At 69.4% G+C, this 14,346-nt stretch overlaps 3 protein-coding genes across 3 annotated transcripts in view; all 3 read left to right on the top strand.

Annotated features, from left to right (window-relative positions):
- Window positions 1-270: 270 nt before the first annotated feature.
- Window positions 271-2,178, top strand: EMIHUDRAFT_441401 (hypothetical protein; the record flags this gene model as incomplete). The annotated part of the gene is made up of 5 exons (XM_005786316.1): window positions 271-449; window positions 490-636; window positions 676-1,305; window positions 1,361-1,472; window positions 1,613-2,178. 5 exons carry the CDS (start codon window positions 271-273, stop codon window positions 1,880-1,882), a joined length of 1,338 nt encoding a protein of 445 aa, XP_005786373.1. The 3' UTR covers window positions 1,883-2,178.
- Window positions 2,179-9,548: 7,370 nt separating this feature from the next.
- EMIHUDRAFT_229035 (hypothetical protein) lies at window positions 9,549-11,366 on the top strand (the record flags this gene model as incomplete). Its single annotated transcript, XM_005786315.1, has 3 exons — window positions 9,549-10,336; window positions 10,675-10,813; window positions 10,929-11,366. 3 exons carry the CDS (start codon window positions 9,549-9,551, stop codon window positions 11,364-11,366), a joined length of 1,365 nt encoding a protein of 454 aa, XP_005786372.1.
- A 716-nt stretch (window positions 11,367-12,082) lies between these two features.
- The window catches only part of EMIHUDRAFT_111480 (hypothetical protein), a gene marked incomplete at both ends in the record, with an annotated part of 4,509 nt that continues 2,245 nt past the window's right edge, over window positions 12,083-14,346 (top strand). Inside the window, 2 exons of the mRNA XM_005786314.1 lie at window positions 12,083-13,924; window positions 14,125-14,275. Of these exons, the coding sequence (XP_005786371.1) occupies window positions 12,083-13,924; window positions 14,125-14,275 (1,993 nt within the window). The remainder of the gene's footprint in view (window positions 13,925-14,124; window positions 14,276-14,346) is intronic.

The raw sequence follows: 14,346 nt of genomic DNA, 5'->3' as shown, positions 1-14,346 counted from the left end.
GTGGGCGAGCAGAGTCGGCAGGCATGCACCTGCCGACCGCCGATGTGATGGTTACACAGCTCTTTTCACACGTCGAGTGGCCGGACCTCGCGGCCGACCTGTCCCGCGCCTTCCAGTCGGTCTGGGAGCGCTTCGCCCCCCGACCTAGCACGGGCGACAAGCGGTGGTACAGTATACCTGAAGGATACGAGGGAGAGGAAAGAATGCCTTGAGCCAGAGTGGGCGCTGTCTTTCTCGCAGGACGCTGTTGGGCCGCTGGGCCGCTGCTGGATGGGATCGAGCTCCAAGTCGCGGGGGTGGGTCAACGTGTCGGTGCAGACGTACCAGTCGCAGCGCAACAGCTCCAGCCGGATTTTGCAGCAGGATTACACAGTGGATGAGTCTGGCGCGACGCTGAACGCGCTCGCGCGAAACAGCGAGGGGCCAGAGGCGGAGGAGGCGAGGGAGGCGTCGGGCGGCGCCACCTCGATCCTGCTGCGCGACTGGAAGGCGCGCGCGCCGGCGCACACCTCATCGCGCCCCACCCGCGCGCGGCGCACGCGGCGCCCCCTTCCGAGAGCCCCTGCGCTCCCCCTGCCTCCAGCTCTCCGGCCGGCGAGCGTTTATCCGCTTCGACCGCGAGGACAACGTCTTCTGGTTCAGCCCGGTGATGGACGAGAACCGGGTGGCGAGCAGCACGCCCGGCTTCCCGTGCTCGCGCGGCGACGTCTTTCTCAAAGTCGGGATGCGCGGCGCGCGGCTGATCCCGTGGCGGCTGCAGGAGGGAGATATCTTCCGGCTGGGGCAGGCGTACGTGCTCGTGTCGAAGATCCGGCTGGAGGACGACGCCGCGACGCAGATGCAGCTGGTGCAGGACGCCGCGCTGCCCGAGTGCGTCATCGACGAGGACGAGCGCGACACGGACGTGGAGGAGGAGGAGGGCGACGGCGACCTGCAGCGGCCGCAGTGCTACATCTGTTACGAGTCGGGGTGCCACGGCAACCCGCTGCTCAACCTGTGCCAGTGCACCGGCACCGTAAAGTACGTGCACCTGCAGTGCCTGCAGCGCTGGATGCAGCCCGAGGGGTCGAGCGCTGTCAACACGCACTGCCCGATTTGCAAGGCAAAGTACCCAGAGTCGGCGCAGGCGATGATGATCCACTCGCCGGCGATCATGCTCGAGTCGTGGTCCAACCACCGCACGCTCAAGCTGCGCCACTGGATCTCCTTCAACCGCCACTCCACCGCCTCGCTCGGCCGCTTCTCGGAGCACAACGACGTCTCGATCCCGGACCACTCGGTCTCTGGCGCGCGCAGACCCGCCCCGTCACGCGACGGCGGGGTGAGCAGCCCGCCCTCACCTCGAGCGGCCTGTGAGCAGGCGAGCACGCCTTCATCATCCACCAGAACGGCCAGTTCTGGCTGCACGACCGCGAGTCCTCCAACGGCACCTTCATCCGGCTGCGCGCTCCCCTCAAGCTCGCCTTTGGCGAGTCGCTCCAGGCCCAAACGCACTCCCATCGCTCCAGCGCCCCCCGCCGCCACCCCGCCCGCCACCCCACCGCCGCCACCCTTCCTGCCCCCCGCCGCCCTCCCCGCCACCCCCACCCCCGCCGCCCTCCGCCGCCGGCAGATGAAGATGGGCAAGTCGCTCCTCTCGCTCCACGCCAAGCGCACGCGCTGGTCGCGGCTGCGGATGCGGCTGCAGTCGCTGCGGCTGGGCGGCGACGCGCGGCACGAGTCGACCGACTCGGAGCGGACCGAGCGCGACCGCGTCACCGAGGCGGCGGAGCGCGCCTCGCTCGCCTCGCAGGGCGGCTCGAGCGGCCGTTTGTCCGACGGGGTCACGCCCGCGGCCGGGCGGCCCCGCTCGCGCGTGATGACGATGACGATCGACGACTGACGCCGACTTATTGAGGGCTCGCGCCCGTGCGCGCAAATGCCCCCCCCCCCCTCCCCCTCCCCCCCTCCGTGCAGCACGGCGGCTCGCCGTGGAGGGGTGTGGAAGCGCGCGCGCTCCGCCAGGCGCGCAACCTCTAGAAGGGGGGCAGGCTCCTCGCACCCAGAGTCACCCCCGCCCCGCCCCCCGCGCGCATGTCTTCCCCTTTACGTGTGAGGTCTCTGTGAAGTTATTGGTCTGAGTGTGTGTGATAAGGACGCTGCTCGCTGGACGACTTACATGTTACAACGCGCGAATTCACGTAAGGCCCAGTTCACAAGCCCCCTTTCGAGTCAGCGAAAGTCTCTGGGCCGGCGCGGGGGCCCCAGAGGGTGTCCATGCGGGGGGGAGATGGGGTCCCATGGCCCGCCGCAGGCGCCGATTTTTTTTGAGTTTTTTCTTTTTTGCGATTTTTTACTTGTTTTCATGGGAATTCGGCGTACTTGCGGCCATGCTATCACGCCTTGCGACAGCCTGTCGGCGCAGCTGACCGTGCCATGATGCACAATTGATCACCTGCATAGCTCGCGGCCTTAGTATCAAGCATTCAGTGACGACCTGATCGTACGGCCAGTAGGAAGGTGTCCTTCCAGCTGCGTGCACGCTTCTGGCGCAATGCGCGTCACCTCGGATTGGCTGCTGGCACTCTCGAGGCTATGCCTACACAGCCTCGCGCGCATGGGCAGTCAAGAAGGACCACGCACCTTCTCAGGACAGCGCCGGTGCCTCTCTCTTGGACCGGCAAACGTGGTGGTCTCGTGTTACCAATGTGGGACCAGTGCGGCATCGCGCCATCGACAGCTCTGAACTGCGCCTCACCACTGACCGGGAAGGCCGCCAAGTGGGCCAGCACAGGTCGCACATTGTGGCAGCAGTCAGCAGTGCATGGCTGATAGCTAGAGCAGCAGCGTCAGGGTCGCAGGGTCGGATCGTGTCAAGCCTCTCGCCCGGCCGGCCGCGTGCAGACGTCGGCCTGTCTGCTGTCTGGAGTGATCTGTCGGCGGTCAGTACGACCGATCAGGTCGGAGTTTTCTGGTGGTTGGAGGGTCTATCTGTATGTACTCCTCGAGATCTCTCCAAATCTGCCCTCTACTTAACCGTACTCATTCGGGAAGTTGGTGCTCTGAGCGACTCTGAGCGCCGGAGCCCCGTTTCCGCACTGCGGCGCGGCGCACGGTGCCTCCGGGGGGCCCCGCGCCGGCCCAGAGGCGAAAGTGGTACCACTTTGTCGCCGCGCAGCCTCCTGAGCACCCCCACGCCGGTTGTGGCTGCTCTCCGCCCACCAGCCGGCCACAGGCCGCCACCCTCGCCGGCCGGCGTCGAGAGAACGGCCAGACTCGCCGCTGCCTGCTTCTCGCGCCGCTGTAGCAGCGCCCGGCGACATTCTTTATTTCCCCCAGAATGGCCGCACAGAAGGGCTGGCACCGGCCGCGTCTCTTTGGATCTAGCGACGACGACGCTCGCCGAAGCAGGTAACCGTATGCGATGGCCACGGCCAAAGTGGTCGGTATCGCCGCCGCACCGCTGGAAGCGGCGGTCGACCAGGTCTGTCGGCAGGTCAACCATGAGGCCTCATCGCCGGTCGAGCTCGTGCACTGCGCCCCGGCTCGCGGCGGTGGCGCGGCAAAGCAGCTCCGCTGGCTGCGGCAGTACAAGTGCCTCTGCGACGAGCTGCTGCCGGCGCTGCGGGAGCGCTCGCATCTGCACAACCTCATCTACCGACACAAGCACAATGCGACGCTCGGGCTCTGCAGACGCGCCGACGGCGCTCTGCTCGGCGGCGCCACGTTCCGCGCCTACTGGGTGCGCGGAGAGGCGGGCGGGCGGCGGCAGCAGCAGCTTGTTGGTCCAAACGGCGGCCTCGCGCCCGGCCGGCGCATCGTGCTCGAGGTGCTTCTGATCGTGGTTGGCCAGCGCCCCGGAGTGTGCGGCCACGGCCACGGCACGAGGGTCGTCAACGCCTTGAAGCGGGTGGCGCGGCTGCTCGCCGAGCGGGCCGCCTCGCCGCAGCCGCGCGGCGAGGGGCACGGCTGGGCGCTGCAGCCCACGGGGGCGCCCGGCCCGCCCGCTCTGCTGCTGACCCAGTCCGACATCGGCCCGATCGCGATGGCCTTTTGGCGGCGGCAGCGCCTCTCGGACCGCGGCGGGCTGGCGCGCAGTCTGCTGCAGTCGCTGCGCGCTGCCGACAAGAGCTACCTCGTGTACGACCACACGGCGGCGGTGGCGGTGGAGCTCGATGCGAGCGGCTCGTTGGTGGCTGAGGCGCCGAGCGTGCGGGCGCAGGAGCAGCCGGAGGGAGCTGACGGCGACGGAGGTGGCGCGCAGGGGGAGGGAGGCGGCGGCGAGGCGGCGAGCGGCGAGGGCGGGCCCGCCCTGCTCCCCCTGCTTCCTGTGCCGGTGTGTGGCGCGTGCGGCGGCGGTGACGGTGAGCTGCTCCGCTGCCTGCTCTGCAGCAAGTGGTACCACGCTCCGGGCGGGTGCGACGCGGGGAACGCCGAGGAGGCCAGCAGCGCAGAGGAGCGCGCCCCAAGTGCCGCCGCAGCCGCTGCAGACGCCAACGGCTCGGTCGGCGGCGGTGACGACGACGACGACGGCGGCGCCGCGGCAGCCAACATGGAGGCGCTGGCCGCCCGCTTCGTCTGCCAGCCTTGCGAGACGATGCGCGCCCGCCTAGCGAGGCTGCTCTGCAAGGGAGCAGCTCCCTCTCCGGAGAAGGGTGCGTCTCCGTCAAGCGCCTCCGCCTCCGCCTCCGCCTCCGCCTCCGCCTCCGCCTCCGCCTCCGCCTCCGCCTCCGCCTCCGCCTCCGCCTCCGCCTCCGCCGCCGCCGCCGCCTCCGCCTCCGCCTCCGCCTCCGCCTCCGCCGCCGCCTCCGCCTCCGCCGCCGCCGCCGCCGCCACTGCCGCCGTTTCTCCACCTCCCGCCGCCGCCGCTACAACCACCGCACCCGCCCTACCCGACGCCTCCACACCCGCCGCCGCCTCTGCGACCGCCGTATCTGCCACCGCCGCCCCTGCCACCGCTACCGCTCCTGCCGCGGCCGCTCCAACGGCCGCCGGCCAGCCTTCCCTGGCCGCCTCGCTGGCAGCGTGCCTCTCCACCCGATCCTCCCCCTCTTCCTCGGCTCACACGGACGGAGGGGCGGCCACCACAAACCATCCCTCCACCACCACCACAAATCCTCCCGCCCCTCCGACACCCCCCGCCGCTTCCGCCGACTGCATCGCGGCCGCAGAAGCCGCTGCCAGCCCTGCTCCACCCCTCGCTGCGTCCCGAAGCCGTGCCGCCTCGCGCCCCGCCACCGCCGCCCGCGCTGCACGTGAGGCTGCCGCCCCGCCTCCTGCGAGCGGGCCTGCGAGCGGGCTTCCCTCGGGCCCGGACGCGGGCGGCCTTGTGCCGTGCCCGCTCGACCACCTTCGACCCACGTGGACGGCGGCGGCGGCGTCGCCCTCGCCGGCGCCGGCGCCGGGCTCGACCGCTCCCCTCTCGATTGGAGCCTGGCCGAGCCGGCGGCAGCAACAAGCCGCGAGGGGCGGCGGCAGCGGGCCGCTGGCAGCGCTGGCATCCCCGCCGCTGCCGCGTGCCCCGCCGGGCTTGGCGCGACCTCTGGGCGAGCCGCGTGCGCCAGCCCGATCGGACCAGCCGGCCGGCGGCGGAGAGAACAGAGCCGCCTCCTCGCCGCGCCGGCGGCTGCGGGCGCTTCGCCAGTGGGCGGCGCTGCTCGACTCCCTCGCCGAGTCGCGCGGCGTCCGCTGGCGGCCGGCCGGGCACCGCCCTGCGGCCCCCCGCCCCTCTGGCGCAGCGTCCAAGCGGAGGTCTCCAGGCCAGGCGAGCGCCGCCGGGCCGAGCCGCGTCTCGCAGCAGCCCGATCCGGACGCCGTCTTTGGAGCACCGCCGCCGCCGCAGGTGCTCGCGCGCCGCCCCTCGCGCGCCGCTGGCACGCCCTCGCTCACCGACGCCGACATCGAGGCGATCGCGTGGGAGAGCTGGGAGCGCGCAGACGCCATTCCCGCGCGCCGCTGGAAGGGAGACGCCGTGCGCCGCCCCGCAGCCTCTCGCCCTGCCGCCTCTCGCACGGTGCCCTCCGTGCGCGGCGGCGGCGCCAGGCTGCCCCCTGCTGCTACCGCCTCGCCGGCCGCCTCGCCCGCCGCTGCGCCCGCCGCGCAAAGCGGCGAGGAGAAGCGCCGCCCCAAGGCCGGCGCTTCGATCGCACAAGCGGCAGCCGCATGGCGAGCGGCGAGGCGCGAAGCGGCGCCTGCCCCTCCGGCGCCAGCCCCCGCGGCTGGGACAGCCGCGGGCGCTGTGCCGATTGCCGCTCCCACGGTCGCAGCCGCGCCTGCAGCGGTGATGGCTCCTCCCGGCTCGAGCACCGCCAGCCGGCCGGCAGAAGGGGCGGGGAGGGCAGAAGGGGCGGGGAGGGGCCGCGTGCCGGGGCGAGGCGGTTCGGGTCGGCGCGGCGCGGCGGGACAGGGTGGCGGGAGGGGCGGGAGCGTGGGCTCGTCTGTCGTCGAGCGGCTTCTCGACGGCGACTTCTTGGGCGGGTCAGCGCCACCCGTCGCATTGGCGCCGGCAGCGAGACCACCACCCGTGGCGACGGCGGCGGCAGCGGCGGCGGCGGCCCTGGCGCTAGCGGTTGCCCGCGAGGAGGATGCGCTCGCACTCGTGCGGCGATGCCACCATGCCGTGTCGCTCGACCGTACCGCTGCGGCGATGCCGACGGAGGCGCGGGCGAGAGTGCTGCCCACCCTCATGACGGCAATCGCGTCCAGGGAGATGCTTGTGCCGCTCGTCCGCAACGGAGTGCTCTCGATGCTGCGCCGCTGGCTGGCGGCTCGCCCCGCCGCCGGCTCCTCTCCCGAGCAGCATCGCAAGATGCAGCTTGCGGCGATGGCCGTGTGCGAGGCGGTGGCGCCGGCGTCCTCTCCGGCATATCTGCAGCAGTCGCGGGGGCTTGGCAAGGTGTTGCTGTTGCTCTCAGCGAACGCGCAATCTGCGCCGCTGCGAGATCGCGCAGCTGCCGCTTTGCACGCCCTGTTGGGAGAGGCACTGATGGTGAAGGCCGGCAGCGGCAGCGGGCTCGACAAGTCGAAAGAGGCCCCGAAAGAGGCCTCGCCCGAGGCGTCTTGCACCGCTTGCACCGGAGACGCGGAATGCAGCATTGCGCCGGCCGCCGCCGTGGTTGCCGACAGCGCCGACACAGCAGCGGCAGCCAGACGTGCGCTCAAGCGAAAGCGGTCAGAGCCCGCTGGCGCGATTGGCAAAGCAGCCATCCTCGCCCTCGTCAAGGCGGCATTGCACCGCCGCGACCTCGGCCGCCAGCATTTCAAGACCGTGGCACGGTCGGTGACTGAGGCGCTCGAAGCGCGGGCGTGGGAGACTAGCGTCCCGCCCACGGCGACCGAAGTCGAGGCGGCAGTCCTGCGGGCTCTCGGTTCTGAGTCGTTTCAATAAGGTTGTTTTTTGTTAACAATGGAGAGATGTGGAGACCAAACAACCGTAGAAGCTAGAACTACACCTGAACGCAACAGGAATCGTACCCGTAGTGTCGAGTTCTCTTCGCGAGTTCTCCGTCCGCTCAAACTCTCATGACTGTGACGAAGCGCCAATGTGCAACATGAGAGCATCCTGCAAGCTTGCTGGCAACGCAACTAACCGCCTCTCCTCAATTTTACGTACGTCGAGGAGTTGACACCCCTTGCTATGGCGGTAGCGGCAACGTCCATGCGAGCGGCGAGGGCCAGGTACCGTTTTGCATGGTGCTGCTGCAGAACAGGTATGGATGCAACAGCAGGCGGCTCCAGCGCGTGATACGCGCGCACCACCGCCGCAGCCATACCCGTAGTCAGGAACCGACCAGGGCACACGCGCGAGGCATCCCATTGCGCCTCAGCCTGCTCCGCCTGCTCCCGACTCAAGTGCGGACAGCCGCCCGCGCCAGGCGGGTCGAAGGACGATCGAGGCAGATCGGCGACCGCATCCTTGTAGCCGATGGCATTGAAGTTGAGCGATGCCGCCTTGAGGTTGGCACGGCACGGGTCGAATGACGTTGGGTCTGGCCAGACCTCCGCGTCTGAGCAGCCGCCCATGATGTTTGCTGCGCAGCGCGTCCCCGCAGGGAAGGCCACCTCACGCGCCTCCTCCCCCTTGCCAATTACCACCGTCTTCGCCTCGCTCAAGTAGACGTTGATCTGGTTGACAGGCGCGGCGAGGCGGACGCTCTCGAGCACAAAGCAAGTAAGCGGCCCGTCATCGCCGAGCTCGGAGGCGGCGGCGGCGGCGGCCGACTCTGGCAGGTGGGAGAGAGTGGCCGCGAGCAAGTTCACCGAGCCGAGAAACGCAGCAAAGGTAAGAGTGGTGAGCATTAGCTCGGCGGCGGCTCTGCGCGAGCCGAACTCGGAGTCGAGCCAAGGCAAGTCCGCAAAGGCCGGCGATGCCTGGCGACTCCGCCGGCGTCTCGGTCAAGTAAGTGCGGTGTGGGGAGTGCTGAAGTTATGTGGCGGGGGGGGGGGGGGCGCGCGCGCGCCTCGTAAGCCGAGAGGACCCGCTCAAGCGGCCCGCGCTCGCGCCAGCCGCACCAAAGACCGGCGCACAGGCCATTCATGCCAGCTGTGGAGGGCGGACGGGCGGGGGGGCGGGGGTACGCACGCATCTCACGAGTGCGCGTCGTGCGCGGTGCGCGCCCATGCGAACGGCAGCAAAGAGCCCGGCCGGCGCCTTCATGGGTGCGCATTTCTCCAGCGGGCCGAGAGGATCGAGCAGCCTGTCCTCTCGCATAAGGAGGCCCACATCCTCTAGGAGCGCCGAGTCTGCTTTCAGGTCGATCCCAAGGATGACGTAGTGTATCCACCACATCACGTGGCCTCGGATATGTGACCCTCCGAATGGCACCTCGACAGTGCCGTTGAACATCACTGGCGGCGGAGGAGAATTTGCGCTCTCGTCTGCGCGGATGGCCTCGCCAAGCGCGTGGGCGGCTGCCCTCGCTTTCGTGTCGACGCTGCGCTGAAGGCAGCTCGGTGTTGATAGCGTCTGGGCGAGTGCGACCAGTCCATAGTCAGTTGTGGCAACTATCGCTACGCTGTGGACCGTGCTAGAGCCGGGGGTGGCAGCCAGCAGCAGCACCTCGTTGAAGAGTTTTTTGGCGCTCCTCCGCGCTGCCAGGTCTGCCGGCGCGCCAGTGACGTTGTCGAGGAACAACGGAAATGTGGAAGGAAGCTTGTCTGGGTCAAAATGGGCACGGCCAACAAATGGTGCACGCTCCTGCGAGTTGCCAATGATGCTAGAGACGTCCTCGTACCTGAGTGAGGAATCGGAGCGTGGTACTATTGACGAGGGCGGAGACAGCGGCTACATGCGCACGAGTTGAAGTTGAGCTTCCCAAGTCCAACAAAGGTATCGCCAAAGATTGCCTGCCGCTGCGCGTTCCAATCTTTTCGGTGCAGCGTGTACTGAAGGAGGTCGAAGTTTGTGAGCAGCGGCAGGCAGCACGTCTTTTCGATGCAGCTGCCCTGCAGCGCCTTTCTCTGCACCTCCGCCGACCACCTGACGCATCGCGTCTTTGGCTCGTCGCACGCTGCCATTCGTACTACTTTTCGATGCTTTTCGTCATGCGTCCGTCCGTTTTGCCCTCACCATGCTCACCGCTAACGCGGGCCCGTCGCATCGACGGCGCCCGCACGCCGGCCTGATACTGCTAAGCGTTGCGCTCGTCTGCTGGGTGCCCTTGCGTCTCAATCCGTCGTCGGCCCGCCTCTTGGGCGGACTGTGGGATGGGACACTCTCTGCGGTCGGCATGGGAGATGCCTCGAGAGGAATCAGCTTCCCCTTCCACAGTGATGACGACGGTGATGACTTGATCGCCCGGGAGACGACACTCTTCATGGTTCCACCGCAGTGCGAAGAGCACACGCTCGACTGCTGGGACGGCTCGCGCTATGACTGCACAGGCCTCAGCGCCAATGGTCTGTGCTTCGAGTGCCGCACCTCCGGACCGCCCGAGGCGGATCCGGTGCTGCTCCTGCACGGGTTCCCGCACGACGCGGACTTTTGGCTTCCCTTGACCGATCATTGGATCGACGCGGGAGTCAAGCTGCGGACATGCGCCTGCAATCTGCGCGGGTATAGCCCAGGCGCCTCTCCAGACGACCTCGAGGCGTACGACTTTGACGTGCTCGTGACGGACGTATGGGCGCTTGCCGACGCTGCATTTGGGCCCTCCTCCAAATTCAGCGTAGTCGCGCACGACCACGGCGCGGTGCTGGGCTGGGTTGCTGCGGCGCAGCCCGAGGCGAAAGCTCTGTCCTTGCCCACGCAATGCGTGCAGAGTGCTCACCTACCATTTGCCTCACTACCTCAGGCGAGCCGGCTCAGCACGTTTGTCTCGCTGGCTGTGCCGCACCCGGACGTCTTCAGCAGCGCCCTGTATGGGGAGAACGCAGTGGCGGCCCAGCAGTTTGGCGTCAACTGCTTGAACCCCTTCCAACGCCGTCAGAACCTTCCCTGAACCTTCTCGAAACCTCCCAATAGGCGTCAACTACTTCAACTACTTCCACATGCCTGACGCGGGAGACTACCTGTTCAACGTTCTAGATGCCACATTCACATTCCTGTATTCATTAACGTGAATATGACGGTTGAGCCACGACGCGCCGTATTCTCGATTTATGACGCCTCGCCTTGGACCGACCGTCCCGATGGACGGCCCGTCGGGATCCAGGCATATTCCTCTCGGCTCCACCCCTCTGGAATTCACCACACAGGTTCAGGATCCTGCCCTCCAATGGCCTGAAATGGTACCACGGCACCATCCCAAAGTACATGGCGCTGCCGCCCCTCATCGGCTACGGCTCGTTCGGCCTCTTCGCTGCCAACTCGATGGCCGCGACGATGATCACCAGCGTCAAGGAGATGCAAGAGCGGCTGGGCGGCACACGCCCACGACACGTCCACGACACGCCCACGACACGCCCGATAGGAGATGTACGAGCGGCTGGGCGGCACGCCCGGGCCGGAGGATGGGATGCCGCAGAGCATGGACCTAGGGACGGTGCTGGTGCCTACGCTGATGGTGTGTGGGACGGACGACCCGTACATCCTGTGCAGCAACGACTATGTGGCAAACCGGACGACGCCGGAGCTCGTACCGGATTACGAGGTGGTCCTCAACCACTGCGGCCACCTGGTCATCTCAAAGTGCCGCTCCGTGACCGCCGTGACGACGTGGAATGTTTGGGCCGAGGACGAGGGGTATAGGGCGATCCTGGCAATCACGGAGTATCTGGAGCGGAGGGTGATCATGGCGGGCTGGGGCGTGTGGCTGAGTGGGGCGTACCAGCCTGAGGCGCGTGGCCTACCCCCGACGGCTGCGGGATCGGCCACTTACATCTTGGGCGGGCCATCGGCGCTCCTGCGGGCGATTGGGAGTTGGTCGCTCCGCGGTGACGACTTTTGATCCGCTGTGTCTCTCTGAACATAATGTTGTCCTGAAGAAAGGAAGGAAAACGGACACCCCACAGGAACTTGCATGGCGGAGGGGTGAAGAGGAACTGTCCCCTGTGCCCACACAGGAGACTCAGAGGGGAACTAACGTTGTTTTTCTCTCTCTCTCTCAGAGGGGAGGCGGGAGGGGTGGCGGGTGTCCCGGAGCACGGAGGAGCGGGGGGGAGTTCGGACGGCGGCTTTTGTGTGTGGCGAGGAGGAAGCCGTCGTCTCCCCCCCCGGGGGGCTGCGCGTTGTCTGTCGTGTGAATCGTGCGTGTGTAAAGAAAGAAAGAAAACGGACAACCCAAGGGAGGGATGGGAGGACGGCACGCCGCCACCACACAGGGATTTAAGGAGAGGGGTGAGGTGCACTAGCCGTCGCCCACCCTTGGGCGTCCGCCTCTTCCTATCTCTCTTCGCAGTCTCTCTCCGATTCTCGCTGCGACCTTCGTGCCACCTCGCGGTCGCCCCCTTCTCGTCGTGCTCTCCCTTGTCGCTTCTTCCTCTGTCGCGTCGCTCTCCTCTGTCTCGTGCGTGTAAAAGAAAGAAAGAAAACACACAACCCAAGGGAGGGATGGGAGAACGGCACGCTGCGTGTGTGTCCGCCTTTTGCGGCGTCAGAATTCTTTTGTCGAGCGCAGTGTTGAACTGACCGCTCTAGTGCTGCTCGCTCGCCCCCCCTCCAGCGATGAGTCGGCTCATTCGTGGGCTCGACCTCGGCGCGCTCGACAAGGAGAACTCCGCGGCAGCGACGTCCGCAGCGCTGTCGGCATTCTTCAACGCGGGTAAGCGCAAGCGAAAATCGAGCATCCTCCCGGCGAACAGGCTGTTGGAGTCGCCCGCCCTAGCCCCGGCGAACAACTGCGCGAGTCCCGCACGCCCTCGCGCGTATCCCGCGGCTCCCCCTCCGCCGGGCTCGGCCGGTGCGGAAACGTCGCTGCCGCCGCCACGAGCCGCCTTCCCTGCTGCCGACGAAGCGGAGGCGCTCGAGGTGCCACCTCCCGCTGCGTCACCTGCAGTGCAGCCGGGAGGCGCCGACCAGGAGCTTCCGCAGCCGCAGTCGACGCAACCGCAGTCCCCGCTTTCGCCGCTCCGGTCGCCGCCGGCCGAAGACCCGCCGCCGCCGCCGCCGGACAACGTGCCGCCGGAGTCAGCGACGCCGCTGCCGATGGAGGACGCAGCACCGCGACTGCCGACCGACGCAGCCCCGCCCCCGCCCTCGCCGGACGATGCGGAATCGCCGCCGCCCCTGCCGCTGCCTGAGGCTGCACCGCCGCCGCCCCTGCCGCTGCCTGAGGCAGCGCCGCCGCCGCCGCCGCCGCCGCCGCCGCCAGCGGATGCAGAACCGTCGCCGCCGGCAGTGGAGGTGGTGGCACCGAAGCCCCGCACCCGCCGGCGCGCCTCGCTCGGCGCGCCGGCCCAGCCGACCCGCAAGTCGCGCCGCGTCTCTGGCCTCCCTCCGGTGCAGGAGGGCCTACGGGCAGCGGGCACTGAGCCATGCGGCACGGAGCCACGCGACACGGAGCCATGCGGCCCGGATGCGGCGGCGGGGGAGGAGGCAGCCCCGCCCTCCGGCCCGCCGGCCAGGCCCTCGCCGCCCTCCGGCCCGCCCCCGCCCTCCGGCCCGCCCCCGCCCTCGCCCGGCCGGCAAGTGGCCGCCCCGCTCGCGAGGAGGGCGTCGCGCCGCAAGTCGTGCCTCCCCCCGCTGGAGAAGTCGCTGGAGAAGTCGTGCCGCCCCTCGCTGGAGAAGTCGGGCACCCCCCCGATGGAGGGCGCCGTTGCGCTCCCCGCTCCGCCACAGCCGGACGGGTCGAGGGACGGGTCGAGGGGCGGGGGCGGGGACGGGGCGGGAGCCTCCTCTCCCTCCCCGCTGCCGCAGACCGCCTCCGCGCCGAGGCCCGAGCCGAGCCCCTCCTGTCACCCCTCCGGCGCTGGCTCCGCCGGGTCGACGCCAGAGCATCCTCTCCCGACCTCTCTCGAGCCGACGCAGCTGCTGCCGTCGCCGCCTCGGCAGTCGCCGCCGCCGCTGCCGCAGCAGCCTCCGCAGCCGCAACAGGCGGCGCCGACGCAGCCCCTGCAGCCGCCGCCGCCGCCGCCGCCCGAGGGCGTCTTCCCCGCTCCCGAGGCGCAGGCCGGTCCCAAGCAGGGCGTTGCTCTGAAGCGGCGGCCGAGCCGCGCCGCCTCGCGCCGCCGCTCGAGCTCGGCGCCGCTCGCCGCGATGGCGGCGCTCCAGACAGACGAGGGGGAGGGGGAGGGAGGGGAGGCGAGCTCCGGCCTGCTGCTGCGCGTGGCTGCGCGCTCTGCCGCCACGCGCGCAGCGCCCGCCTCCGCCCCGCCTCCGCCCGGTCCGCCCGCGCCCGAGGCGGAGGGTGCGGCGGAGGGTGCGAGCGGCGCCTTCTCCCCGACGCAGCGGCTCTCCCACCTCCTCTCTCCGCCGGCGCTGCCGTCCGCCTTCGAGGCGCTCTCGCCGGACGCCTACGAGGAGCGCACGGGCGGCGCGGGAGAGGCTGCACACGCCGTCCCCCGACTCGTCCGCGACACGTCCCATAGGAGCTCACCAGCGGCGGGCGCGAGCCGGCGGGAGGGCACCGGGCGGGCGGCGAGGCGGCGCCGCACGTCAACCAGCCGGAGGAAGCCTTGGGTGGAGGAGAGGCCTTGGGTGGAGGAGAGTCCACGGAGACGGCAGCCTCGTCCGCAGCCTCTCCCGGCCCCTCCCCTCGCGGGACGCAGCGCCGAAAGCGAGGCGCCGAGGCCGCCGGCTTGCCGAGCATGCCCGCCGCCGCCGACAGCGCCGCCGCGCTCGACGACGCTTTGGTCTGCGAGGCCTTTGGCGACGCGCCGGCGGCCGCCTCTGCACCCCTCGCGCCCCTCGCCGGTCTGGGTGCGCCTTTGCCCTCGAGCTTGCGCGCTTCTCGGTGGATGGGTGCTCACCCCCCCCCCCCCAAAAAAGAA

This window comes from Emiliania huxleyi, assembly GCF_000372725.1.
Source record: "Emiliania huxleyi CCMP1516 chromosome Unknown EMIHUscaffold_152, whole genome shotgun sequence".
NCBI lineage: Eukaryota > Haptophyta > Isochrysidales > Noelaerhabdaceae > Emiliania > Emiliania huxleyi.
Note: the sequence above shows the minus strand (reverse complement) of the source record. Positions and strands in the feature narration are given on the sequence as shown.